Source organism: Daucus carota, chromosome 3 (genome assembly GCF_001625215.2).
Source record: "Daucus carota subsp. sativus chromosome 3, DH1 v3.0, whole genome shotgun sequence".
In the NCBI taxonomy this organism is placed as follows: domain Eukaryota; kingdom Viridiplantae; phylum Streptophyta; class Magnoliopsida; order Apiales; family Apiaceae; genus Daucus; species Daucus carota.
The window spans coordinates 64,216,205-64,243,036 of record NC_030383.2 but is presented as its reverse complement, the minus strand read 5'-3'; the positions used below and the strand labels follow the sequence as shown (position 1 = coordinate 64,243,036).

Sequence of the window (26,832 nt, the reverse complement as noted above, 5' to 3'; positions counted from 1 at the left end):
GGACGGAGTGACTAAAACAAATGTAAGATGTATAAGCCCAAATTGAAAAGAAAAAAAAAACTTCTTAATGAGTTATGAGCTTCCAACGTGGAGTGTGGATGGACCTCAGCCACTAGTGTTTTCTTCTTTCTTCCTTTATGCTTTCTTTATTTATAATTTTTAAGATTTTGTTGGTTGTTGAAAAAATTCATAACTCTTAACAAATTAATAGTAATAAAATGTATATATTTCCTGATTTTTATATAGGTCGTTCGACTTTTTGACTCATTCTATATTTAACCGTCAATTTAAAATGATCTTTTTACGAATTATGTATTATAATATTATTATTATATTTTCATTAGAAAAGAAATTTTGAAAGTATTAGTTTTTACTAATTTTAATTAAGAATTTACAAGAGGATGTAAATTGATAGTGCATAATGCATATCAACTAATCAGGTCAATAGAGTCAACGGCTCGGGAACGTTGTTTATCGCCGATCCTGATCAGGCCTTGCTGGCTCGGTAATGTTTCCTTGGTTAGAAATATGCTACTCCCTCCGTCCCATTTTAACAGCCTTTTTAGAATTTGATTGCTATCCCAAAATAAGTGATTTTTTCTTGTTTTCATATACTATTTGGTAGGTGAATTTCAAGTTTATCCCTCATTAATGCAACTTATATTCTCTATGCAATACAAATAGTAGTTTAGTTTGACTTTATGAGGGATAGCTATGTAAAATTATTCAAATAAACACCTCAATAAATGTAAAAATTGGTTCATGCTTATTACATGGAAACGAGGGAAAAAATTAACTGCAGACAGAGGGAATGTATTATGTATTTGTGTAATATTTGGTCAAAAATATAATTATGTTCAGAATCTAACAGAGGTTTTATCAACTTTCACAATATTATACTCCTGTCTTTTTAGCCGTTTTATTATGGTTAGTTGGTTTCTCTTAAGCAGTCATTTACTCATTTTTACCTTAATAAAACCAAGATTTTTCGTATCTTCCTTTTGATTTTATGTTATAGCTTTGATATTAAGTATTTTATTGAAATCGATAACTGATGTTCTTTATTTCATTATAAATATAAATTAGCATCTATATTACATTATTAAAATCATGATATTACAAAAATTTGATAGGTCAATATTGTATCTGTTTCGATGATAGTTGATTAGTCGGTGTTTGAGCCGATTTATGAGACTCTTCAATTTATAATATGTTTGATGAATTATAACTTATAAACATCTTACAAACAAATAAAAGTTTATAACTAAAACATATATTATTTTGGCAAAAACTAAAATATATTAAAATTCTGACTAAAACATATGTGTTATAATGTTAGTATAAATTAGAGCATTTCCAACCATTGACTAAAACATATGTGTTATAATGTTAGTATAAGTTAGAGTATTTCCAACCATTGAAAACCCCTGGCTAAAAGATGAGTTGGCATACTTAAAATAAAAAAATTTAGCCAAGAGCTCGAAAAACTCAACTCCTCAGCTGTTGTCTATAAATTTAGCCAACCTCCTATGCATGGCTAAATTTGTCGAACCTCTACATATGTCTCTAAGGAAATCTGTAGGAAGATTGCACGTCATTTATTATTATATTGAAGTGATATATTCTTTTTTAACAATCTAAAATATTAATAACATACTATTTTTAAATTATAGCCAACCAATATAGTCAATACCATTGAAGCAAAATGTCTTGCAGGTTCAGGAAATTTTAATGTCTTACTGGTCCCATTTTGCCAACGATTATAGTCAACGCCGTTGGAGATGCTCTTAACAACAATTCTGGGGTTTAAATTAGTATACAAATCAAAAGAAATACATCTTTGAATTGGTTTATATATATTTTTGTCTAATATTTGGTCTTAGATGGAAATTGGAATCAAAGTTTATAAATCCATAATCGCAACTATAATTACATTATACACTCTCAACTTACACATAATCGAAAAAGATAATTTTAGATATGCTTCCATCTCATGATCCTTATTCCCTTATAAATAAACCTATAGCGCCTTGCATGACCCTCACATGAGCCAATCCATACATTACAACCCGTAGCTTTCACAAACTTTATAATCACATTCATGGATTGCATGCACAAGAAGCTCAGTGTTTTGATGTTCCCATGGCTAGGCCACGGTCACATATCACCTTTCTTAGAGCTAGGCAAGAAGCTTGCCCAACGAAATTTTACAATTTATCTCTGTTCCACACTAGTTAACCTCAAATCCATTCAGAAAAAAGTTGGTTTCGAGGAAAGTTCGATTCAACTCATCGAACTGCATCTCCCAAATTTGCCAGACCTCCCTCCTTGTCACCATACCACGAATGGGCTTCCTTCACACCTCATGCCTACTCTGAAACAGGCCTTTGACATGTCGAAAAGTAGCTTTTTCGACATTCTGACAAAGTACAAACCGGATTTGCTTATTTATGATTTTCTGCAGCCGTGGGCGCCTGAGGCCGCTTTCAAGCTTGACATTCCTGCGGTGCAGTTCATCACTAGCAGCACTGCGCAGACCGCGGTTTTGTTCCATGCCTACAAGAAGCCGGGCGTGGAGTTTCCTTGCTCGAAGATTTATTTTCGGGATTATGAAAATGCCAATGTGGAGGAGTTGAGGAAATCGGTGGATGATCATAAGAGAGATCGCTCGAATCTTGTGATTGATTGCATTGAGAGGTCGAGTAAGGTGGTCTTGATCAAGGGGTTTAAGGAGATTGATGACAACTATGTGAAATATCTGTCTAGTTTGTGCGGGAAGAAAGTCGTTCCTGTCGGGCCTTTGGTTCAAGAGCCGAAGGTCAATGCTGAAGATGAGAATTTGGAGACGATAAAGTGGCTTGAGAAGAAGGAGAAGGGTTCGACTGTGTTTGTTTCGTTTGGGAGTGAGTACTTTCTGTCGGATGAGGATTTTGAAGCGATTGCACAAGGCTTGTTGCATAGTGAGGTGAATTTCATATGGGTGGTGAGGTTTCCTCTGGGGGCGGAAGTTAGTCTTGAAGAGAAATTGCGAAAAATTGGGTTTTATGACAGGGTAGGGGGGAGGGGAATGGTGGTGGAGGGTTGGGTGCCACAGGCTAAGATATTGGGACACAAAAATATTGGTGGCTTTGTGAGTCATTGCGGGTGGAACTCTGTGATTGAGAGCATGAAGTTTGGGGTGCCCATCATTGCAGTGCCGATGCACATTGATCAGCCCATCAATGCCAGGCTTGTTGAGGAAGTCGGTGCAGGGATCGAGGTGTTGAGAAGCCAGGACAGGAAGCTGGAAGCGGAGCAGGTGGCGAGTGTGATTCGACGAGTGCTGGAGGATGAGTTTGTGAGGGGGAAAGTGGATGATTTGAGTTGTCAGATCAAGATGAAAAGGGATGAAGAAATTGATCAAGTGGCGAAAGAGTTGAAGAAGCTGTGTGTGCAAAGGAAACATGATGTGGAAGCGGAAGTGGAACCGGGGTGCTGCAAGGAAATATTGGAGTTGATGGGTCGACCCAACGGGTGGTTCGCCAAGTTTGGGAAGCAGTTGCTTAATCTACCCAGGTAGAATTTACTTAAAGGAAGAAACATACAAGCATCCCGCAAAAGGCGATGTTTACAATATCTGTTAGTAGCAAATGTTTATTAGGAACAGATGTTTACTATATTAATGAGTACTAGAGGGCTATTTTATGAGTTGAGAGCAGTGTTCTAAAAGTCGGCGATTAATCGGGATTAATCGCCGATTAATCGCTGTTCGGTCGGCCACCGTCTCGATTAAGCGTTAATCGGTGAAAAAATCATTTTTTCTGAAAATCGGGATTAATCGGTCAAAAGTCGGGATTAATCGGAAAAAATCGGTCAAAAATCGGTGAATTTAAAAAAAATTTAAAAAAATGAAAAATTTTTAAAATTTTAAATTTAATTTTAAATAAAATAAAAGGCACAGAAAGACAAAACACATAAATTTTAAATTTGTTTTTATTACGTTTCACTCTTTTAATATTAACTTCCAAACTCTAATTACTTAAATTTGCAATATATATTTCTTAGCAGATTGAATCAAATATATGAGATGACTAGGCTTGTATATGTATATAAAGGCATGTTTTGGGTTATAAAAAATCATTACTCTTTTGATTTTATATGATTATAAATTTATACTATATATAATTTTATAAATATATATATATAATTTAAAAATAATATTAAATTGATTACGATTAATGATCCGATTAATCACTCCGATTAATCTCCGATTATCCGATTAATCGCTGGACGGTGCCCTCACCGACTAAGTCCGATTCCCGCTTTTTACAACACTGGTTGAGAGATTGCAGTATTATGCCATGTTCTGTTTTCTTTTGATTACTCTGGTTTATGTTTATGGTTATTCAGAAGATGATTTCAAAATCACCCAGACAAGTGCAAAATATGATGTAGTAGTATAATTTTGGTGCAGGAAAGCTATATGTTCTGGACCCTTTGTTCCAAGTGAATACAAATAGTTAACTGATTCACATGTTCATAGGAGATTTGGAACTAAAAACATGTGTGACAGTTTTGGGTAACGGGTCGTGTTCGTGTCAGTGATTAGCTCGATTTCGGGTCAAGTTAAAATCACTTGAAATTGAACAAAACTGAAAATTGAAGTTATTAGAAACAAAATTCTAATTTCGGGTCATGTCGGGTCCATTTCGTGTCAAACGGGTGATTTTCGGATCACTTTCGGGTTTTGTCTCAATAAATCGGATTGCGGGTTCGGGTCCGAGTCGTGTTCGAGTATGTTTCAGCAGAAATAGGTTGAGAAACAGATTTAGGAGCCTCGGCATCTGTTTACGAGCTTCACAAAGTGTGAAGGGGGCCCTTTGGCCTGAGCAGGAAGATCTAGCAAATGCCAAGTGTGCCGCCCTCACCCACTTGTTTTTTCCCTTCTTCACTCTTATGCTAAGAGTGGATTCCAAATTATACCAAACTTCACTGCCAAATTATAAAAGCATCTAAGTTTCTTCACAAGTGAATTACTACATATATATAATTTAATATCTCCTCTATAAAATGCTTTTATCGAAATTATTTCTGTTCCCTTGTAAATGCATGGACAATTCCACACGAATGAAGTGAAATTGTCTGGTTGAGACAAGTTGATCAGTTGTCCTGCATAATTTTCGTATGATAAAAATCCAAAACCAAACTTATGAATTTTCGTCATTTCATAGTAACAAATTACAAACAATACTTGCACTGCATTTACGCTACCAAAAAAACCCCCACCCATTTTTACTCATCTTTTATGCTAATGTCAAAATTGCATCATTATTCCCGCATATTAAAAATAGTAATAATAATAAATAATTTTTCTACTGTTTTAACTTTTTAAATAAAAAATAAGTTTTTCATGAAACTCAAACCACAACTCGTATTTAAATTATTTGAATTTAAGTTCCATTACTTACATATTCAAAGAAAATATATTTCTAACTATTTTCTTCGCAACAACCTTAAACTTTCGGACGTGATCATAAATGAAAACAGTACTTGCAAAACAGTAATAAATTTCTTTTGCAATATGACGAAATAATACATTTGTAGTATAATAAAGCCTTTCTTTTATCACCTCACCTCGTGTGTGTCACTCTGCTCCTCTACTTTGTCTCGCCGGAAACCACCACTTTCTCCGGCGAAACACCACCCTCTCCCCACCCTCAACAACCCCTCTTACCCTCTCTCTCAATCTCTCTTCCATCTCTTAATCTCTCCCATATCTCTCTCTCTCTCAATCAATGGCATCATCATCACTCCTCACAATCACACACCCACTCTACAAACCAATCCTCTCCAAATCCCCAACCTCTTTCCAACCGAAATTAAACCCCCCCAATTCACTCTCTCTCAAAAAGATCTCACCTTTGTTCAGAAAGAGCTCAAATGGAGGCTTATCTGTATTGGCATGCTCAACATCCTCACCATTCATTGGCAAAGTTGGGTTGTTTAGAAGAGAAGGCAATTTTACATTGCTATCCTTTGGTACAAACCCTAGCTACTTATCTGATTTGGGTGACAAGGAAGCTGCAAATGATGATGGTTCTTCACAAATATTATCTGCTTTGCTTCCTTTTGTTGTGGCTCTCACTGCTGTGGCTGCTCTTGCTCAGCCCTCAACTTTCACTTGGTAACAATTTTTATATGTTTGGTTAAATATTTTGATCATGATAAGCTAATTTATTATTTTTTTAATGATTCCAAGTTGGGCTTATTTAATGCTAATACTACTTTTTTAAGTGAGGAGATTTAACTGAGATTCAGGTTCTGGCATTTGTCTTGTGTTGCTATTTGTTTATGTACTGGTTTTGACAGTCATTAGAGATATGTAATTTACTTATTCCTATGTTTTATTATTAGTATTACATCACTTTCGGGTATAATAAAATAATCGATGATTGTTTGTTTAAACTGTGTAAAATAGCCTTATGATCTGCCAGCTTATGTAGACATTTGATAAACATGTTGATCGTGGTCTATATTTTAGATGATGTAGTGTGTTGTTGTTATTGCAAGACTTTTTGGAATAATCATTGTCATAAAGTACTAATGATGAATGGGAATGAAGTTGTTAAAAAGATTGCTTTTTGTTGAATTTTTCTGACTGGAATTGAACTACGTTAATCTATTCTTCTCTGATTTTCCTTATTTGGTAGACCTGCTACTTTCAGAAGATACATGTGGTATTTGTTTGGTTGATTAATTTTGGTAAGATACAGGGTCTCGCGAGAAATGTATGCCCCTGCTCTAGGAGGGATCATGTTATCGATTGGAATCAAACTATCTATTGAAGATTTTATGCTCGCTCTTAAAAGGTTAATCCACTGATCTTATTCTTACTTTTTATGACCATCCCAGCAGTGTTTCCGCTTTTTACTATCTACATGTTGCCTTCTCTTTCTTTAAGGTACAAATTTTCATATGTTGCAGGCCTTTACCATTATCCATTGGGTTTGTTGCTCAGTATGTGCTAAAGCCAGCTCTAGGGGTGTTTCTCGCAAACATTTTCGGGATGTCTCCAATGTTCTATGCTGGTTATGTCCTTATGTCTTGTGTTGCAGGGGCTCAGCTATCAAGCTACGCCAGCTTCTTAAGCAAAGGGGATGTTGCTTTGAGCATTCTCTTGACCAGCTCTAGCACCATCGCCTCCGTCCTTGTTACTCCTCTTCTCACTGGCCTTCTTATTGGTTCTGTTGTGCCAGTCGATGCAATCGCAATGTCAAAGTCAATTTTGCAGGTATCATTAGCTCTCTTATGTGGAAATTGGTCTACCAGTTCTCACTTGTTATATTATTTTCTTCTTATTTTAGACTTCTAGATGATTAATTGCTTAGCACTTTCAGGTGGTTCTTGTTCCTATTACTCTTGGTCTAGTTCTCAACACCTATGCAAAGCCAGTCGTTTCTGTTATTGAACCAGTAATGCCAATCGTTGCAATGATCTGTACTTCACTTTGTATCGGAAGCCCCCTTGCAATCAACCAGGGAACAATTCTTTCTGCAGAGGGCCTCAGGTTGGTTGGACCTGTATTGTCGTTCCATGCTATAGCCTTCACTGTGGGCTACTGGATCTCTAAAGTTCCTCTTTTAAGGTAAAGGGTAACGCCCTTTTTACTTGTATAATTTTCTCATCAGATTGGCAATCATTTGCAACTATTTCAACAAGATAGCTGCAAACCTGGCTTTATGGTTATTAGCTATCAGCAAGTCGCATCATGCACGGCGTAACTCATGCTCAAAATGTCTTACAAAGAAACCGAGCCCCCATTAATAATAGTGTCAGAATCCTTATTGGCTGTTGGATTAGTTTCCATATTTGCTAGAGATATGTCCCCTCTCATTGGAGTTCTATTGTGGATTTGGTTAAAGTTTGAACCATATGGTGAATTAAGCTGTAGGCATGTCTAGTTAAACACACGAATATAATTTCAAACATATACTAGTGCGTATTTTTAGCTCTGCCACATTTTATTATATATCAATTTTGTTTCATCAATTATTTTCTCGGTTTCAGTGGTTTGAGGAGATGAAGAATATAATATTTGGTCGCAGAAGTAATAATTAGTTGATTAGAGTGTGAGATGCTGAAGTCTTAGAATTCCAGGCTATTTCCAGCTGCATCTTGTGTTCTTCTTCCAATAAAATTAAGACTGAACATCATTGATAACTAAATTGTTGACTTTTCATCCTCATCAGCGATTATGAGTTGTTTGTTTTTGGTACATGGATACACTTAACTTGACCCCAAGTATCAAGATTCTTCCCTAAATCTTTTGTCATTCTCTCAGGCAAGAAGAAGAAGTTTGCAGGACAATCTCTCTGTGCACTGGCATGCAAAGTTCAACACTTGCTGGTCTTCTTGCAACGCAGTTTCTGGGGAGCAGTCAAGCTGTTCCTCCAGCATGTTCAGTAGTGGCCATGGCTATCATGGGACTTTGTCTAGCCTCCTTTTGGGGAAGTGGCCTTAGGATCAGAGACTTACCGTCTCTACTCATCCAGCAAACAGGTTCAGCTGCCAAAGCATAAGGAAGCAGCATTTTTGTAACAGTGTAGAGCGACGATTCGGTCAGGAGACTACAAAAAGGAGGTGAACCGTGGGATTTCAGACAGTATGATATGATAGTATACCAATGGAACAAGAGGCCATTGTCCAAACAGGTTTTAACAGTAGTTTTGCTAGAAAGAAATGTAAAGAGGTTTGGTATCCAAAGGGGAAGGGAATGGTTACATTAGCAATATACTAGCTAGTTTTTTTTATTATCAGTTACACCAAAAAGCCAAACTTCTTGTATAGTCTTGGGTTTTACTTTTACATGCTAATTTATAGAACTCTCTTGAACCAATTTACTTCCTTTTATCATTTTGTTCTCTTGAACAAATTGGGCTTACATTGCCAGGCTTTCTAACTTGTATGGCCCAAGCAATTGTGCACTGAAATGTTAAGTCACAGTTGTAGGCAGGCTTGCATTACAAGCCCATCAAACATTCAAAAACATTTTACCTTTCTTTTATTTTTATACACAGGTCTTTTAAACACCCCTGCCACAACCATGCAAATCTGAGGAGGATAAGGATAATAATAAAAAAAACAAGATCATTTAATATTCGAATTTATAAATAAAAAAATTAAAGCAGCATAATGTTTGACCATCAGGTCCACCCCGTACAATACAATCTTCTGTAAACCATTTTTAATAAAGAAAAAATGGTAGACTCAAGTACCAAAGGATTATATTATTCGAGTCGAGGACACTTATCCACTAACTAAACCACTAAACATATATTTTAATTATCTCACACTGCAAGCTCAATCTTCCTTCAACTTCTCTGTTTAATTAGAATCAAACACCACCCAAATCCATATATAAAATTAATAATAATTTGAGATAAAATTTGAAAGTACCTGAATTGATTTGATATTATTATTTTAAGTAATTTAAATTTGAAATGTTTGCAGACAGACACATGTCTGATGACTCTGATCTCTTAAACGAAATGACACAAAAGCCCAACTCATATAATATGCCAATTTTACCCCTACACACCAAGCGTCTCCACGTCTCCGTTTCTATTTATATCCCCTTCACCACACTCTCTCGACCTTCATTACTCACACCTTCTGCATTTTCTTTCTCCAAACACACATTTCTCTCTCCTAGGTTTCTTTTGTTTCCTCTATCTAGAAATGGCACCAGAAGTAGCCCAGAACGGCGCCGCACACAACGGAGCTGTCACGAAGACGGCGACATTCTCGGCGATGAAGCCGCAGCTGTTCGTCGAGGCGTCGAAAGCAAACGACGCCGTTGAGTTCTATAAGGCCGCGTTTGGTGCTGTAGAGATCAGTCGCGTCACTCATCCGAAGCGTAAGGCTGACCAAGAGCTCCCTCTTGTCATCTCCGCTCAACTTAAGCTCGGCGACTCCGTTTTCATCGTCTCTGACGACTCTGAAGCTCCGTAAGCTCTTAGATCTCCCATTTTTTCGCTGTTTTCTCGAAGATCTTTGCATATAGCGCCGTTTTTGCGTTTCTAGTGTCGTTTTTGTGATTATTTTTCATGTTTCACCGTTCTTTCCATATCTGTGTGTGTGTGTATATATTCTCTGCTTATAATCACTGATTAATCGTATTTTACTGTTGCTTGCTTATATGCGAGTGTGTATACACGGCTTTGTATCATGTACATGCACAAATAGTAAATTTCATTTGTCTGTTGTGCTTTTGCGGTTAAGATTTTCAACAACTGTTTATGTATGTGTATGTTTATGTGTATATAGATTGAAGAGCGGTACTGGAAGTGTTTTCTGTTTGGAGAGTGAGGAGATCGACGTAGCGGTCGAGAAGGCGGTGAAGGCCGGCGGCGTTAGCGTCGGAGAAGTGACAGAAGGCGAAGGCGCGTGCTGCGGAGGGCGCGTGGGGACGGTGAAGGATCCGTACGGCAATATCTGGATGATCTGCTCTCCTGCAAAGAAGGCTGGTGCTGACGTGGAAGCATAGGAGCCGTCGGATATTTACTGTTTACTTTAACTGTAGTAGTGAACCTTGAAATATGAATGCGTCTGTAGTAGATTTCAAGCAGGTGGTTTATGAATGACTCTGTAGCTGACCGGAACAAGTTGCTTTTGCTATATATTTTACTGCAAAATTATTTATGGTTGCAAGCATGTTTTAAATTGGTTTCAACTTTATCGGGGCTGATAAGCAAACAACACGTAGCGGTCCTAGCGGATAAGATTGATTGTCGCATCTCGAAGAGCCTCTTGTTGCCTTCTAAATATAATATAAAAAATGTGGCTCTTAGCAATTTAGGACAAAGTTAAGAGCGTAAACTCCAACAATACTCTCCACATCTCTTCTATATTTCATATTTTATTGGCTCTACTATAACAAAAGAGATGGAAAGATGGAGGTGAATTGGAGGGAAGGATTTTTTTATTGTGAAAAAATAAGTTAGGAGCAATGTGGTGGCTCTTAACTTTGAGGGGAGAGGAGAGAGAAACAAGAGATTCCTAGTGATTTAAGAGCCACTCAAGAGTCTCTTGGAGCAACATTTTTCCTCTCCCTTCTCAAATCTCAAGTTAGGAGCCTAAATGAAGAGCCTCTTAGATATGCTCTTATACGAACCTGCTGCTTCCTTTACGATTTGTTTAATGTTTCTCGATTCTATATGAACTTTGTTACTTTAAATTTATATCAAATCGACTTTGCAGTGAAAATTTTACAGCGGAGTTGTCTTTGTCAATAAGATTTACTGTACATTTGATTTCGGTGTCATATTTGGATATGTTAAGGGTAACTACACTAAGTTACTTGGAAGAAAATATACTCCAGTTAGAGCAAGTCCATTGGTAATGTTAAAATAGATATAGTTATTGTTATAATTTAAAATCAAAAATTGATTTTGGTGCTAAGGTAGAATTTATGATCCAATGATAAATGCAAAATGGAATCAAACATATCCAAATTAAGTTAGATTCTAATTACATAATCTTAAAATACATAACTATATTTGTCACTATTATTTTATTAATGCATTTTGTCACTTGCATACTTATGTGGCAATTATAGCATCATCTATACTTAGTTTTATATTTAGCACCAAATATAGCATTTTACTATTTTACATCCAAATTTTAGCATCCCATTGGAGTTGAATTTTTTATTTGGGTGCTGTATTATAGCAATAGCACCTACTTTAGCTCTACCATTCTGACTTTGTTCTTACCAGTGGACTGTAAAGTTATGGTTAGTTTCACTATTCACGTGGTTAGGGTGCTCATATGTCTGAAACGTGTATGGCTGAGCGTTAGTAATATGTAAAGAGGGTGTAAAGGGTTGACTAGCGGACCGCGAACGGTATAGAATTCAATTGGATCCGAGTCTCCACATTCCCATTCTTTGATTTCTTTGGCCTGTTAATAATACTATTGCATAAGTATAGAATTCAATTGAAATGCATTCTAGTTCTATACATTTTGATGTATAGATACACCTATTTACTCACAAACCAAATGCATTTGCATGATAAAAGAATATATAATCAATAAGATAAAGGAAATATTTTCCAAAGGGGATTTTCAAATAAAAAAAATATATCAAGATATGGGATACTGAAAAGTGAAAACGAAACATATGTATGAAGTCAAAACATAAAACTGATTTCAAGGTAAAAATTGATAGTATGAACAATTTATTTCATTTTTTGAATATATAATTTATATATTTCTATTTATTATTATATTTTTAGTAATTTATAAATCATTTTCATCCTAATTATATCTCCATATGTTCGATGATGAGCTATGAAACATTTCAAAATTCAAACACGAATGTCATTAATTCTTATTTGTAGAAAGTTTACTTATATATGAACAGAGCCCATTAATTATATACAAAAATCAGAAGAGGGCCCAATTTTGAAGAAAATAACCAGTGCTATTATTAAACACGCATGAAATGTGAAGTATACGGACCACTTTCCTTCCTCGTGCTGGTCTGCACAAATGTGAGTGACCCCAAACAAGAGAAACCTTGGTTTCAAAAAAAGACCGGGCTGTGGGCTTATTCTACAACCAAGACATGAAATGGGCTAAGCAGATCCAAAATGTAAACTCTCTGGTATGGGCTGAAATTAGACAAATAAAAAACTAAAAAAGCTTAGCCAATTGGGTGAAGAGGAGAAATTGCACCTAAAAGGAAGTGAGAGTCCCATAGCAAGTCAAGGATGAATACCACTCGAAGCCAACAAAAACATTGGTAGAAGGTTATGTTTGCAGAGAGCTAAAAGGAAATTCATAAGCCTATCATTCTGAGCACTATAAATGAAAATTGGTCACCAACAACACACACACAAGTCGTGAAACATACATGAAATTATTAGTGCATCAGAGCTAGCTAGGGGGCCTGTGGGTTCCCTCTGAAGCTAAAGAAAAGAATTGATGCACTTGGTCTCCTCGGAATAATATGCTTAAAGTTGTCGCGCATCACAACAATTGGGGCAGAAGCTTCGTTTTTATAATTTATGTTTCTTAATCATTTTACAGAAATTCAAGTATTACTTGCATCATTGCATGTAGCAAAGCATAAACCCTGTGACGATGTGGAATAGGCTTCAAGTCTTGGACATGAGAACCAAGTTCCCACTGAATAAAGGAGCGCGTTTATATTCTTTAAGCATCTCATAAAAGAGATCAATTAGAGTAATAATATTAACTAAACAACTTTATATTCGCTATATATAGCCTTAACATAACTCCATCATATATATATTACCCTCATCATATTGATTTCTTTGTTCGTCTTACTATCAAGTATCACACCGTAGCACTTGTTCTCCAAATTTCTCCATGGCTTCATTGCAGGTCCGTTTCCTTTTCGAGTATATATATTGTTACGTAACTAACTCATCTGAAATTTTAAGTCAATCTACAAATAATTAAATATGTATTTTATGATTATGCATGCATGCAATCATGCAATATTTGTATATTTAACGTACATATTATGACAGGTCGCTAGCCCACAGGCGGAAGAGGTGAGCAGCGATGCAGAAGAGCAGACAGTGATGACGCCACCCGCGCAAAATTTCGACATCGAAAAAACTGTTCACGTCATCGACGACGACGACATAGAACAAGTAGAAGACGACGACGACATAGAAATCATTCCGCGGCGTGACGAAGGAAAACAAGTGGAGGATCTCGAGGATGCAACTGATGAAGAAGAAGAGGATATTGTTGGAGGGAAGCCAGCGGCTCAATTTGATGACGATGACGACGAAGATTACGAAGAACCTGCCGGAAAAGGCATCCGAAGCCGTCGCTTCCCCGACGAAGATGAAGATGAGGAATGAAGAGAGAAAGTAGCGTTGCATGCATGGCTACATGGAGCCGAGTGATGAACCCAGAAACGCAAAATAATTATGCAGTGATCCCTATATTTGATATTTGATCATGGTTTGATATATTAATTAATTTTCTGTACTAGAGTATTATATAATAGATTGTTTGTGTTTCAGTACTCATATTGCACGAGATTTCTTTTTCATAATTAAGCATACTAACACCACCATATTATTTTTGATCATTTCGGAATATTTAATTTTCACTGGAAAAATAATTTTATAATAGTTGTTCATCTCTACATTCAATAGAAATTTATGGATAAATTTTTAAAATTTATCTTCTTATTTTCATTATTTCTCATACAGATTTATTATATTTATATATGAAATTAATATAATACAATTAAAATATATATGATATTTTTTAAAAGGACTACCAAAATGATACGGCGGAAGTAATAACTTTTTTTTATACGAAGTTTTGGTGCTGACTGCTGATCAGACAGGGATGTAGCCCAACATCTCAGAGTCAATAATATAAGTTTTATAGAATTATAAATATGCAAAAATTGCAAATGGGTCTGTCACGCTGTACAGAAGAATGCATGAATGATACCCATTTCTCCAACAAGTTCCTACTTTCTTCTTCTTCACAGTCCAGTGATAGTATGAAAATGGGTGAGTGGGCTTTCCATTTCGGTAGTGGATGCTCTCATTCAAAAACCCATTATGTTAGAGAATCAGTGGTGGCCTGCTGGATGTTTCGTACATTGTCTTAATACCTAATTTATCCGTTAATCCCTTTGTTGCCAGCCTGTTTAGCTTCATAATCACTAAACTAGACATGTGCAAATAGTAAAATCACAGCTTCCAATATCGTTTGACCCAGCCGTAGCTCTGCATCATTTTTTTGAAAACGGTTTGGCTAGCGTGTGTCCATGGGCACATGCTAAGCGCGGAAATTTTTGTATTTGGGAGATTTTGATTGGTGTGGTTGGTGTATTTGCAGGGGGTCCACCATTATCATGAGATAGGAGCCAATCAAAATGATTCAAGCACAAAATTTTCCGCGCTTAGCATGTGCCCATGTGCACACCATAGAAAAACTGTTTTGAAAATATAGCATTTTTTATGATAACCCGCCTTTCTATGAAAGAAATTGCCTGAAGCAGTCAACCTTAAATTTTTATTATGGATTTATGATTAGCAAACAAGTACTCCCAGCTTGCTTACTTGTCGAGTCACAGTCCTACGTTATTTGTTTTGAATTTTTCAAGCTCTTCGTTCAGGATTCATAAAATAATTACTGAATAATTAAGTTGATAACAAGTCATTAGTATTAAGGACGAACCAAACGGTAAAATTGGAAATGTGAGCAATGAAGAGGCATTGAATTGAATGTCCCTGCAAATATACTAGTGATGCCAAAAAAGGTCCAACATAACGTAGAAGAGACGAATTAAAAGAGAGATGAAAAGGCACGTGAACGACGTCGGCTTTACACTGCACTTGTCTTTACCCTTTACTCTCCCCATACATTTTACACCTCCCATATATTTTTACGCAACCAACTCAACCAATTCTAGTGGCGCATTTAACGGCCCCTCATTTACTTCCCCTCTAATCTCATCGCTAACATCGACTTCCAGGTAGAACTAGACCGTAAGCGAATCGGGTCGAGAATAAATCATGTCGAGCTGAATACGGTTTACATCTTTTTTGTTTAAAATTTTCATGAGCAAAAGAATCATATATGTGATTATTTTATTTTGATACAATTAATGGACGCATGGGTTTTCTCTATATAATAAAGAAATTGAAGCGAGTTGTAAATGTAAAGATGGAAACTCAGACTGTTAAGTAAAGTTTGAATCTACGACAAACAAAACAGTGAGTCCTACTTAATTTGCGACTCAGCCTAAACAGCAGTCAAAGCTTTTAGGGGAACGACTAGTAATCTAGAGCTATTGTATAATCAGTGTACAAACATATAAAGTCTGTGTAGATACATATCAAGTCTAGAAAATCTAAGATGAGATGGTGATGGGGATACAACCTCCGTGGAAAAGGATGGACTCTATGGCCTAGCTCTTCCTCTATATCTACAACATATGTAACATGTTCATGTAAATTAAGTCGCTTCTACCCGTCATTCGTCATGTAACAAGAAATTGAAATAATCAGGCTGAAACGTATAATAATAATAATAATTAAAATTAGTTCAGAATAAAATAAAAAATAAACTAGTATTCAATAATAAAATATTACTAGACATAAAATTTCATTGTTTTTCCCCATTTCAATCAGGATTTCAGCAACAAAACATTTCTCGTATACTTAAAACTCATAGTTTTTTCCAATTCAATCGGTTCGGCCGGAGTCAGTATCTCCTATTTTTAGTTTAATTTTCAAATGTGAAACAGTAGTCTAGTGAAGTAGCAGACTGGAGTAAAAGGATTTTACATTGATAAGTGATTGTATCAGTTTACAACTGTAGATACAGTCGATCACCGGTGGTACGGTGTAAGACCCATACATACTACTGCTCATAGATCTCTACCATAATTCATAATGTATGTGAACTAGATTTCGATATAATCGAATTTTGTTATCACTTTTAAATTTTATCAAACATCTCATAATATTTCAATAAATAAAACAAATAAACGCACTACTCAACTCTCGTTAAGTTTATTTTCGAGAAAAAGAGATATACCGAATATGTTTAGGTTCCGAACATTAAAATTGAGTGGTACAATTGATGAGACTGCGAGAGTAGGAGTGCAGTTAGAAGCGCATAGCGGGGTGTGGCCTCAATGCTAGTGGGCAATCCCTCTTGGGTGATACATCTTTGTCACTACAATAGAGAGGGGTTAAATATTTCAACCATCTCGGCCTATTCTATTCAAGTTCTCTGTGCCTCTTCTTTACTTCCAGCTCCAGGCTAGGACGTGCACATAAATTACATGTTTGGAATTGAATGCCCACATTCCATCAAAAAATGAAGTAATACTCCATCACAAGAAGTTGGACCATGTTTCTGCATGCCCATATCAGATGACAGAAAGTAGCAGCAGGAGGTTAATGAAATGACCAAGAGTCAGTTCTCAGTTGTTGTTTATATATGTATTACTCTCTGCACAGACCACCATCTCATTCAATTACACAGCATGTGGAGTTAAAAACCACTTTTTTACCTTTCCTACTTTTCCCCATCTCTTCTTTCACATTTCAATCTCACAATTACATGGAATACACATCATGGATATCAGCTATTAAATTGATGTTTTTCTATTGGAAATGTCAAAGATGCATGCATAAAAAAAAAAATCTAAGATGCGACAGGATTGTGCACAAGTTTTTCGGAAATAAAAAACATCACCTATCCACTTCAAATGAAGGGTGTGCTTTGATGTCCCGGTTCTAAGAAAAAAATAAGAGATTTAAATATACATTGAATTAAAAACAAACAGTTTTTTTATTAAAGCATTCTCTTCATAAAAACAGTTAATTTAATTTATTACTCAAATTAATAAGGCTAACCGCTAATTACAAAACAGAGCCGAGAAAATGTATGAGAATATACAAAGAGTGAGCAGCAGGCAGAGAGACAAAGGAGGGGCAAAGGCTATAAACAGGCTGATAAAAGCCATAAAGAAATCACCCAACTAAAGCAGGAGTCATTCCTCTCCCTCTGTACATCTCTCTGCATTTTGCAACTGTAAAAACTAAAAAGTCTTTGCTTTGCCCATCTCTCTTTCCTTTTTCTTACTCTATTACTGCATGCAGTGAATTCAATTCTGATATTTTGGTGGCTCCTTCTGTTTCACATACTACTCTGCTTTTTTATTTGAATCTAGTAAATTATCAGAATTACATTTTGGATGATGTGCAAAACAATATTTTACTAATCGAGTCCATGACTCCACCCCCACAAGTACGCTAGGTGACATACATCACACGGGAACTTCTGTACATGCACATTTATTGTTCTAACATGCTCCTGTCAATATTATATTCTGGTTTTCACTTTTGGCACAAGAATATATGTTCTTCTTTTTTTCCTTATTTTATAAATATTTATTTTTTCCATTTTCAGTCTTCCTTAACCCAAATCAACCTTTTATAACTTTATTAATTAATTCTAACTTTTTCGTCCAATTGAATTGTAAACAAATTGATAGAGCATATATTTATATATGTTTTTATATGATTTTATTCTCATAATTTTTAGTATTTTGTAAATAATCGGGATGTTACTAATTGATTTTAAGTGTTTAATTTCAGGAAAATAAATATTCCCAAAGTTGGATTAAATCAAGCTTATTTGGGCTTAATCAGATGAAAATTCGGACTTTATGGTTAGCCAGCGAAGCAAATCTTGTTTGGGCCATAACTTGAGTTCCGGGCGTCAGAATTGGGCGATTTAACAGCCCACGCGAAGATATTGGAATTTTCTACAAGTTTAAGGTGGTCCAGATATCAAAAGGCAACTAGATCAGTCCAGAATCAGGCCTGAACAGCAGCCTACGAATTTGAGCATCAGAATCCAACCCGTTTTAGGATATTATTTTATTTTCTTGTAAATTAAGAAAACTCTTATATATATTAGGGTTTTGTATAATGAGAAACATATCGAATATTGTGTATTGAGAGAGAGAGGTCGAGAAAGCTTTGGGAGATAACTTGAGCAAAGATTGAAGGGATTCAGTCCAAGTTCGAGAGATTTCGTCAAGTTGTATTTTCTTCACTCTTGTACTCTTGTGACATGATTTCAGTAATATATATATTCGTGTTTTCTTTAATTGTTATGGGTAACTAATCCTCTAGTCCGAGGATTGGGGATTATTTGTTGGCTTAATATGTTTGTTTGATCTAATATTGTGATTTCTCTATTTATGCTAATCTGTCATTGAGCGCTTAACACAGTTATAGGAGTCGCGAACCTGTAATTGTATCTGTAGGATTTATAATGAATCGGGAGAGGATTTATACTTCTTGTACATGATATGACAGACATAACTCAAATAATTAATCGGGAGATTATTCGGCGAGTTGTGAAACAGAAAATCCTTGGTTCGTGATAACTTATAATTTGGTTTTGATTGATCATGGGAGTGACTTCAAGGTTAAATTATAGGTATTATTTTGTATCTTGGGAGAGAACATTATAATCAATAGAAGGGTTGTTTTTAGCAGAGTAGAGACTTGCATATCACAATTGATGGACATTCATTATAGCCAGCAAAGAAACCTGATTCTTGGATTGCTTTTTATCATCGTTAATTCACATTTTTAATTGCTTTATTAGTTTAATTTAGTTGATAGTAAAAATCACAATTTATTCTCCAAACTTCTAAATAGAAAGGAATAATATACTTGATTTGATATTGTATTCAGTCCTTCCCTGAGAACGAACTTTATAAATTTCACTGCAACACAAATCGAACTTACATGACTACTATGTTTAGTTTGATATAAAATCACGATATAAACATAATTTCAAAATTTTGAAATACGTGAAAATATTATTCCATATGTTCTATTAAATTTTATACATTATTTTTTGGCACATTTTTTAAAAGATGAATTCATGATATTTTTTTAAAAATTCCGGATAAAAATTTTGATACTTAAAATTTTTTTTATTATAAAATTATACGAGACTACAAATTCGTGTAATAACAAATGTACGGAACCTGCCACCTGCAGGACGAAGGAGTATGTATCAAATAAACCTGATTTCACCGTATTATCGGGTGTCTAACATAAAAAATGAATTTAAAGAAACATGTACATGAAATACTGAATTATAGATCACCTAGAAAATTAAATTTTTTTCAATAAAGTGCGAGTATGGATCCCCTCTGGAATTTGTATATTTCCTTTTAAGATTCTTGTCTTTTTCTTTACCTCAGTCCCTACATTCCTTCCCTTTTAATTCCTTTTAAACCCTACCCATGAGAAAAGGCTAAAACAAATAAACCAACTCTATTTATTTCCTTCTTTTTCAACAAAAATAAAAAATAAAAAAGCCCCCATGTATCTCACTTATAAAATCCAGCCTACCCACCCCACGCTTGGAAACCATCAAAAAAAAGAAAGCAACAACACACACAAAAGTAACAACACTCTCCAAGATTCACACTATTTTCCTGCATATTCAAACATGGATGCTGTAAGTCTTTTTCTCTCTTACTTCATCTCTCTTGTTTCTACCAAGTTGTTGAATCTGAAATAATTTAATTGTTGATAAAATTATAATAAAATGCAGGAGTTGAAGAAGAGCCATGTCCCAGCATTTGGAAGCTGGGACTGCAATGATGACCTTCCCTTCACTCAGTGCTTTGAATCAGCTAGACAAGCTGGCCTCCTGCGTTACAGCTACTCTGAGGACCGGGATTTGTACGTGGCTGGTGATTTGTACCAGAACGATATCGTCACTCCGGCTATGATTGTGGTTCCTCGTCGAAGGGTACGTCAATCCTTTGAATTTAGTCACCTTAGTATGTTTTTGCCCCTAATATTCTGCACACGAAACATAAAAATACACTACTCTCGGGTCCGGCTCTGGTTCACATTTTAGAACAGTGACAAGATGAAAATGCATTTGTTATGAAGATCAATTTAAATATAATTTTTAGCAGGTGCATGTGGGAAAAGAGTGAATTCCGGATCTTCTTGGTTTGTTTATGTTAATATTTTAATTATCTTGAAAAATGGTGATTAAATAAATGTATGGTGCACAGACAAAAGCAGCAGCAGGGAAAAAAGAAGGATGGGTGGTATGTGAATGTGAGCACAAGTATGATGTGAAGCAACCACCGAGCCCTGTAGCTCATCATGCTCCACCACCAACTTACCTCCCCAAAGCTGTGGATGAGGATCTCTACAAGATTTCTCCTGACCTTCTCTACGCCAATTCCAAAAGGGTATTTATGTCTCTTTTGCATAATCCATTCTTTAGTTCTTGCTCTTTTGCTTCTTTTCAAAGGTCAAATATGTAAATTTATTTTCACTCTGCTGATTACTTGTACTTGTTTTGTTAATGTGTGTATGGTGAGTGTTTTGAGGTGATAACTGTAACTAAACAAAATGTAGACTTTTGAGGTTTTAATATAATAACTGATTTTTCCAAGGTTTTTTCTTGGAGTTTAGTGTAGTAAATTACAAAAAGTAGTTCCTTGAATTGAGCAAAGTGAGTCTGTCATTTATTACATATCAAGTCAAATTCTTAATTTACTGATGACTTAGTTTTTTAATGTTTTGTTTGCAGAAGAGGGGATTTGGTCTGTTTTCATGCTGCCTGAGGCCAAGCTGTGACTTGTGAATCTAGGGAATGAGAGCTCTCAAGACTTGTTTCAGATGGGAAGAGTGATAGACAAATATCAAATATATATAATATTTAGTACATATGTGAAAAATGTTTGTGTGGCTACCTAGTGTTTCAGTAGACAAAAATTGCCAGCTAATTACATTGTTGACAAACATAACAAGTGTAGCTTTTTTATTTGATCATCTTGATGTGATGCTTGAATTTCTAGCTTTTTTATTTGATCATCTTGGTGTGATGCTTGAATTTCATAGTCTCCTTTTATTATCTATTTTCAGCAAAACACTTTTATCATTATACTGATTACGATATTAACAAATATTTATAAAGTTAAATCGACACTTGATGGCCGTCGGGATTTTACGAAGTTTCCGTAGCCTTCATTTGTGGGTGAGTGAGTGTGTTTTTTTTTTCCTCCCCTTGAAGGGGTTTAAACAGCGCTATTTATACTACTAGTGCTGCTTGCTTGAGGGGATGACTGGGCTAGTCTAGGGACTAGGACGATGAGGAGGACGAGCTATAATAGGACAGGTGGGGGTGATCCCGGGTTTTCGGGGATGACAGGTCAAGGAAGGAACTCCACGTGTCCAGGTGCTTCGGGGTTGACAAGCTGAGAGCTGACAAGGAGCTTGATCACTATTCTGGGCAAAGCCTACGGTTCGCCGGAGGATCAGGGGGGGGGGCTTGCGGTTTCTGTAGGCGTTGCTAGAGTCCTACAGTTTTAAGGGCCATCAGATGCCCCTCGGATGGGGAGGCGACCCTTTAGGGTCCTGAGGCGTCCGAAATACCCTATTTTTCCTTTTTCTTTTTGTATATTGTTCTGAGTTCAAAAACAGAAGGGGAAGCGGCAGTTTTGTTTCTCTGTAGTGGCGGGCCCCACTTCAACAGTCATCATGGGTGGTTTATCAAAAGTTGTGCCTACTAATTAGGCTTTAATGATTTATATGTATGTATAAGAGTACACATTAGTTTTTTCTTACTCCATTTTTCTCTCAATAGCGGCTTTCTCTGGAGTTAGGACGAGTGGAGGAGAAAAGCGGAGATCTCTCCAGGGCACCAACCGAAGTTCTTGCCGTCGTTGTTCACAGGTATGCGTTGTCTCCTTTACATGTTTCTTTATGTTCCAGTTCTTTCGTGGATGGAACCATTGTTTGAGTATTTCTGGTAGTTTGCTTTATCTCGTTCATATGTTCGTGTGTATACGGGGCTCGACCTTTTGGCTGGTTTGGGGATCGGGTTAGGAGTGGGGGTTTTTGTTAGATTGTTCTCATTGTAACTCGATTTGGGGGAGAAACAGAGGATTAGGGTTACAAAGATATGTTGATTGTTGAGTAAATGGAATTAATGGGTTAACTTGGGATTTTGGCGAGGTCGAGACGGGTTGCAGCCCTAACCGCCCTTTATTGTTATTTGACAGAGATGGGTAAACGAAGAGGACGAGATGTGTCAGAGGGGGGCGAGAGCCCTTCGGATTCAGAAAACCGGTTTTTATCTGATTCTCCAGACGTGGGGGTCGATTCTAGTGAGGGTAGTGACAGCAATAATAAGGAAGTTTCTTCTTTCGAGGGGGGCGTGGCCGGGTCATCATCCAGAAAAGTTCACAGTACAAGGAGCCCTCCTCCTTCTGAGGGGGATTCTGACGTCCCCCTATCAATACGGATTTTGAGAGGGAAGAAGCCGGTTTCGAAAGAGACGGGCTCGACAAGAAAAGAAAAGGCCACAAGTGGCAAAAAGGTGGAGGGAAAGAAGATATTGGGGGGTAGTACGAGTGGTAAGAAGATACAGAAGAAGGAGGTGGTGGAACAGGGACAAGGGGGGAAGAAAAAGAAGCTTCGAGTCCCCACGAGAAGTTGCATAGGGTCGGCCAAAGGTTGGCTTGATATTCCTGAGAAGTTTGTGATGTCTCCTCCGGATACCCGCAGGGAAGACTATTTTAAAACTTACGGGGAAGAATGTTCCCGTGAGCCAGGGGGGGCGAGGATTTCTGATGCTCTCCTGAGCAATCAGCTGGGGGAGTTGGAGTATATCAACAAACCATGCGAGTTCAGGTTGGAGTACTTAGACGTGGTGAAACAGGCCTTTCAAATCCCGGAGGAGTACGAGGTAAGGATGCCTAGAGAAGGAGAGATGGTCTATCATAGGGGGGACGACCTTTGGGTGGGGATTCCCTTAGAACATTTTCGTGCAGGCCTGCGGTTGCCCCTGCATAGGTTCATCCATACGTTGTTGTCGGATATGAAGATAGGATTGGGCCAATTGGGACCGAACTCTATCAGAAAGATTTGTGCCTTCATTGCCAGGTGCACAGATTTGAAGCTGGAGCCTACACTGAGTCTTTTTTGGGCGCTTCACCAACTCCAGGCGTCGAGGGGCCACAAGCCTTTGTTCGAGTTGCATTGGATGGGACGACCATTAGGAGGGGTCTTGGTAGAGGGTCCGTCTAGTAACAAAGGATGGCATCCTGAATTTCTGATGTTTAGAGGGGGAGACTTGGGGTATTTGCCTTGGTATCGAAATGCGGATGTGACCACCGGGATTGTGAAAAGACACGAAGAGATTAAGAAGCATGAGGTGGAGAAAGCGACCCTGTTCGTTGGGGAGGCGTTGAAGGGGTTATGGAACGAGGCGCATTTTAGAAATGTTTCCTTTTTACTCAACCATAATTGTAAGAACTGTTTATAGTTTGCAAGCCCTTAGCTTATCTAGGCTTCTCTGTGTCTTTCCTGTACATATATGCATTCATCCCTTTTGTGAGAGTCCTAACCTGTGGGTTACTCTTGTTGGTTTTTGCAGTGTTGTTGAAGAACGTCCCCATAATGAACATTGATAAGTCAAGGGCTCTTTACCTGGCCAGGACCCGGGCCCCGAAGAAGAAAGAGGGTGACGATGTTAGTGGGACTCTTGCGGCTTCCACGGGCTCGGCGAAGGGGGAGGCGGTTACAATTGCCCCTAATCCGGAGGTGATTTCAGCACAAAAGGTTCAGAAGCGTGCGGCCGAGAAAGGGAGTGAGGAAAAGGCTCCCAAGAGGGTGAGGAGGATGGAGAAGCTTCCGGTTCAGGTCATAGAAAACTCATCTGACGAGGAGAAAGAGGCGGATCTTCCTAAGGAAATTGTGAGGACAAGAGGTGTTCCTACGGAAATTGGAGGTTTCGTCTCATCCGGCTCGGGGCTAGTTCCTTACGGCTCTGCTCCTCCGGCTACTGGGACCGTAGGGTACTCTTTGACACAGTTTCAAGCCGGAAGGGGATGGCTGGGGGATCCTTCCGAGGGACGAGCTCCTTTGGAGGCGTTGAATATCTTCTCTTTATCTCCAGACAAGGAGCGGTTGGCTGCGGAGGATGATGACAAACTTCTGAACGCTGTCCAAGAAGTCCTTGGTCAGGTACTTGTAATTCTTTAATCATCGGCCTTTGTCGTATCCGAATATATTTGGTAACGTTTGCTTTGTTGTCTTTCCTTTTTTTTTTTTCTCTTTCTTCAGTTAGGGACTAGGGTTATGGGTCTGGTGGAAAGGACCAAGAGGAATATGCTCCAAGCCAAGACGGAGCGTCAGGGTCGAGATAAAGAGAAGGCCGATAGGAGGAAAGCTGAGACGGCGTTGGGGGAAACAAGGAAGGAAACGGAGAGGTTGCAGGAGGAACTGAGGAAAAGTAATGAGAAGTTAGAGCAATATGGGAGTGATTTGTCGAAGGCTAAAGAAGATCTCGAGGTGGAGCAAGGGATGTCAGAAAGCCTGCGGATTGAGGTTGAAAGAATGAATGTTATGTTGGCCAAGAAGGATCAGGAACTCCAAAAAGAGGAGGCTGAATTGAAGAAAGTCAACGAGATTCTGGAGAAGACAGAGAGAGAGGCCAATATTACCTACCGGGACTGTGTGGAGAAGTATAAAGAATCACAAGAGTTTAAGGATGAGATAGCCGCCGGGGCGGGTTCCTTTCATGCGGTCGGCTTTCAGGATTGTTTGGATTTTATAGGCGCCGGAAACGTGGTAGACTTGGAGAAGCATTCGGTGGAGAAATTTCAGGACCTTCACCTGGAAGGGTATGAGCCAGAACCCGAAGGGGTTGATGCCGAAGGGCCGTTGCCGGTGTCTACAGTGGGTGAGGAGAATCTGTTGAAGAGCGCGGAGGGTCGGGACGCGGGAGGAACAGTAAGGGATAGCGGAGTTGGGGCAGACCAGGGAGACATATCTACCCGTAAGCCGGAGGAGGACAAGGGTTCAACGGTTCGACAAGGGGTCGAGGAGCAACCAGCTGACCTGCAGGAAGGGGACTCCGTTATCCCGTAAGAGGGGATTCCCGAAGTATACTCCGCAAGGCTTCTTTGTACGCTCGTAGGAGCGGAACTGTTTATCTCCCAGTAGTAGACTTTTGGAATGCTTTTAATATGTATTTGTTCATTGTCCATCGGATTCGTGATGACCTTGTTTCAATGTTTGTTTCAGTCCTTAGATTTATGGTTTTTGTCAGACTATTTAATTATAACTTGTTGCTGGAAAAATAGCTACTTGGAAAGTGTTGCTGACTTTTATTTAATCTGAGCAAAACATTAAATGCGACTGTTTGTTTCTTTTTGGTATGCGAAAGGTTCCATCCCTTGAGATACCCGATTGATTTCAAGGGTTTTCCTTATAAAAGGAGAGAGGTAATAAAACCATTTCTTTATCAGTTTCAGGTTTAAACTTCTTCACTCTCTTTTTTGGATTAACAGCCCCTCGTCAGGTAACTTCACGTTTTCTTTCTTAGTTGAAGCTTTTTCTAATTTCAAATCATTCATTGGCTTTGTCATATTACGTTAATCCTATAATCATGACGCAGGTGTCATGGCTAGCGGTTCTGGAGAGACTCAATCAAAGACAAAACACCCGGACAGGATCGAGGCTGAGGCGATAGTAGGGCAGATGATGGTCGAAACTCCAGGCGGTGTCTTGAAGATCGTGAAAGAGCTGTTATGCAAAGATTTGGTAGAGAAATTGGCGAAGCGGAAGGAGAAGATTCGTCAACAGAGGGAGCGAATCATAGACTTGGAGGTCCGCGTGGAAGAACTAGAGGAGGCCGTTCATGAGGCCTGGGAAGATAACGACAGCCTTCGTCGGGACCTTGGTGTTGGGCCTGAATATTGAAACAATCATGTGGTTTCGTTTTCTTTGGTTAAAGTATCAAATATCTTTACAGTATTGAGACATTCTCCCTTTTGGGAGCGTATTAAAAGCTTTTGTGAAGCTAGTGTGTTCTTATCAATTATCCTTCCCATGCATGCTTGTATCAATGTGCGTTGTTCTTAGCTAGGGCGTATGTCTATCGGCATAATTACGATTATGTATGTTTTTGATATAAGTGCGTTCTGTGCAAGTGTCTATCATGTTTTTCTATTGCTTGTCTTCGTCTCTTTTTATCGTGCTAGGTCTAAATATAGTTTGCTTTCAAAGTGAGGATGTTAGACCCGGGGCGGGATTTATGGAGATTCATGCAATAAAGGAAGAACATACGAGTTTATGGTGGCATTTATACAATATCAAGCGTGTTCCGTAGCCGTAGCCCTGAGGCTACACATATGGGCGTAGGAAAGGGTGTCCCGAAGCCGTAGCCCTTAGGCTACATATATTGGCGTAGGAAAGAGTGTTCCGT

The 26,832-nt window shown here is 37.8% G+C and overlaps 5 protein-coding genes across 7 annotated transcripts; all 5 read left to right on the top strand.

Moving 5' to 3' along the window:
• The first annotated feature begins 2,095 nt into the window (after positions 1 to 2,095).
• Positions 2,096 to 3,619, top strand: LOC108212987 (UDP-glucosyltransferase 29). The gene has a single exon (XM_017384703.2). It carries the CDS (start codon positions 2,102 to 2,104, stop codon positions 3,557 to 3,559), a length of 1,458 nt encoding a protein of 485 aa, XP_017240192.1. The 5' UTR covers positions 2,096 to 2,101; the 3' UTR covers positions 3,560 to 3,619.
• A 1,941-nt stretch (positions 3,620 to 5,560) lies between these two features.
• On the top strand, positions 5,561 to 8,875 carry LOC108210990 (probable sodium/metabolite cotransporter BASS3, chloroplastic). The gene is made up of 5 exons (XM_017382465.2): positions 5,561 to 6,163; positions 6,753 to 6,848; positions 6,964 to 7,270; positions 7,377 to 7,624; positions 8,321 to 8,875. The coding sequence occupies exons 1-5, from the start codon at positions 5,775 to 5,777 to the stop codon at positions 8,556 to 8,558; spliced, it is 1,278 nt and encodes a 425-aa protein (XP_017237954.1). The 5' UTR covers positions 5,561 to 5,774; the 3' UTR covers positions 8,559 to 8,875.
• A 750-nt stretch (positions 8,876 to 9,625) lies between these two features.
• On the top strand, positions 9,626 to 10,680 carry LOC108211589 (uncharacterized protein At5g48480-like). Its single transcript, XM_017383226.2, has 2 exons — positions 9,626 to 9,986; positions 10,306 to 10,680. Exons 1-2 carry the CDS (start codon positions 9,718 to 9,720, stop codon positions 10,523 to 10,525), a joined length of 489 nt encoding a protein of 162 aa, XP_017238715.1. The 5' UTR covers positions 9,626 to 9,717; the 3' UTR covers positions 10,526 to 10,680.
• A 2,569-nt stretch (positions 10,681 to 13,249) lies between these two features.
• Positions 13,250 to 14,047, top strand: LOC108213252 (uncharacterized). The gene is made up of 2 exons (XM_017385026.2): positions 13,250 to 13,389; positions 13,539 to 14,047. The coding sequence occupies exons 1-2, from the start codon at positions 13,375 to 13,377 to the stop codon at positions 13,878 to 13,880; spliced, it is 357 nt and encodes a 118-aa protein (XP_017240515.1). The 5' UTR covers positions 13,250 to 13,374; the 3' UTR covers positions 13,881 to 14,047.
• A 5,824-nt stretch (positions 14,048 to 19,871) lies between these two features.
• Positions 19,872 to 26,380, top strand: LOC108211799 (uncharacterized). Of its 3 annotated transcripts, none has more exons than XR_010290263.1 (5): positions 19,872 to 20,049; positions 20,146 to 20,346; positions 20,621 to 20,803; positions 21,148 to 25,926; positions 26,023 to 26,380. XR_010290263.1 is itself a non-coding variant. In XM_017383488.2 (4 exons), the coding sequence occupies exons 1-4, from the start codon at positions 19,912 to 19,914 to the stop codon at positions 21,199 to 21,201; spliced, it is 576 nt and encodes a 191-aa protein (XP_017238977.2). In that variant the 5' UTR covers positions 19,893 to 19,911; the 3' UTR covers positions 21,202 to 21,431. The 3 variants fall into 3 exon arrangements, 1 of the variants encoding a protein (XP_017238977.2); XR_010290262.1 differs by having other exon boundaries at positions 19,888 to 20,049; XM_017383488.2 differs by lacking the exon at positions 26,023 to 26,380 and having other exon boundaries at positions 19,893 to 20,049; positions 21,148 to 21,431.
• Positions 26,381 to 26,832: the final 452 nt, after the last annotated feature.

Coding starts and splice junctions, on each gene's coding strand:
- LOC108212987 (XM_017384703.2), top strand. CDS start 2,102: ATGGATTGCATGCACAAGAAGCTCAGTGTTTTGATGTTCCCATGGCTA.
- LOC108210990 (XM_017382465.2), top strand. CDS start 5,775: ATGGCATCATCATCACTCCTCACAATCACACACCCACTCTACAAACCA. Junction 6,849..6,963: donor TTTATGCTCGCTCTTAAAAG/GTTAATCCACTG, acceptor CATATGTTGCAG/GCCTTTACCATTATCCATTG. Junction 7,271..7,376: donor TGTCAAAGTCAATTTTGCAG/GTATCATTAGCT, acceptor TAGCACTTTCAG/GTGGTTCTTGTTCCTATTAC.
- LOC108211589 (XM_017383226.2), top strand. CDS start 9,718: ATGGCACCAGAAGTAGCCCAGAACGGCGCCGCACACAACGGAGCTGTC. Junction 9,987..10,305: donor TCTGACGACTCTGAAGCTCC/GTAAGCTCTTAG, acceptor ATGTGTATATAG/ATTGAAGAGCGGTACTGGAA.
- LOC108211799 (XM_017383488.2), top strand. CDS start 19,912: ATGTATCTCACTTATAAAATCCAGCCTACCCACCCCACGCTTGGAAAC. Junction 20,050..20,145: donor CATATTCAAACATGGATGCT/GTAAGTCTTTTT, acceptor AATAAAATGCAG/GAGTTGAAGAAGAGCCATGT. Junction 20,347..20,620: donor TTGTGGTTCCTCGTCGAAGG/GTACGTCAATCC, acceptor TATGGTGCACAG/ACAAAAGCAGCAGCAGGGAA.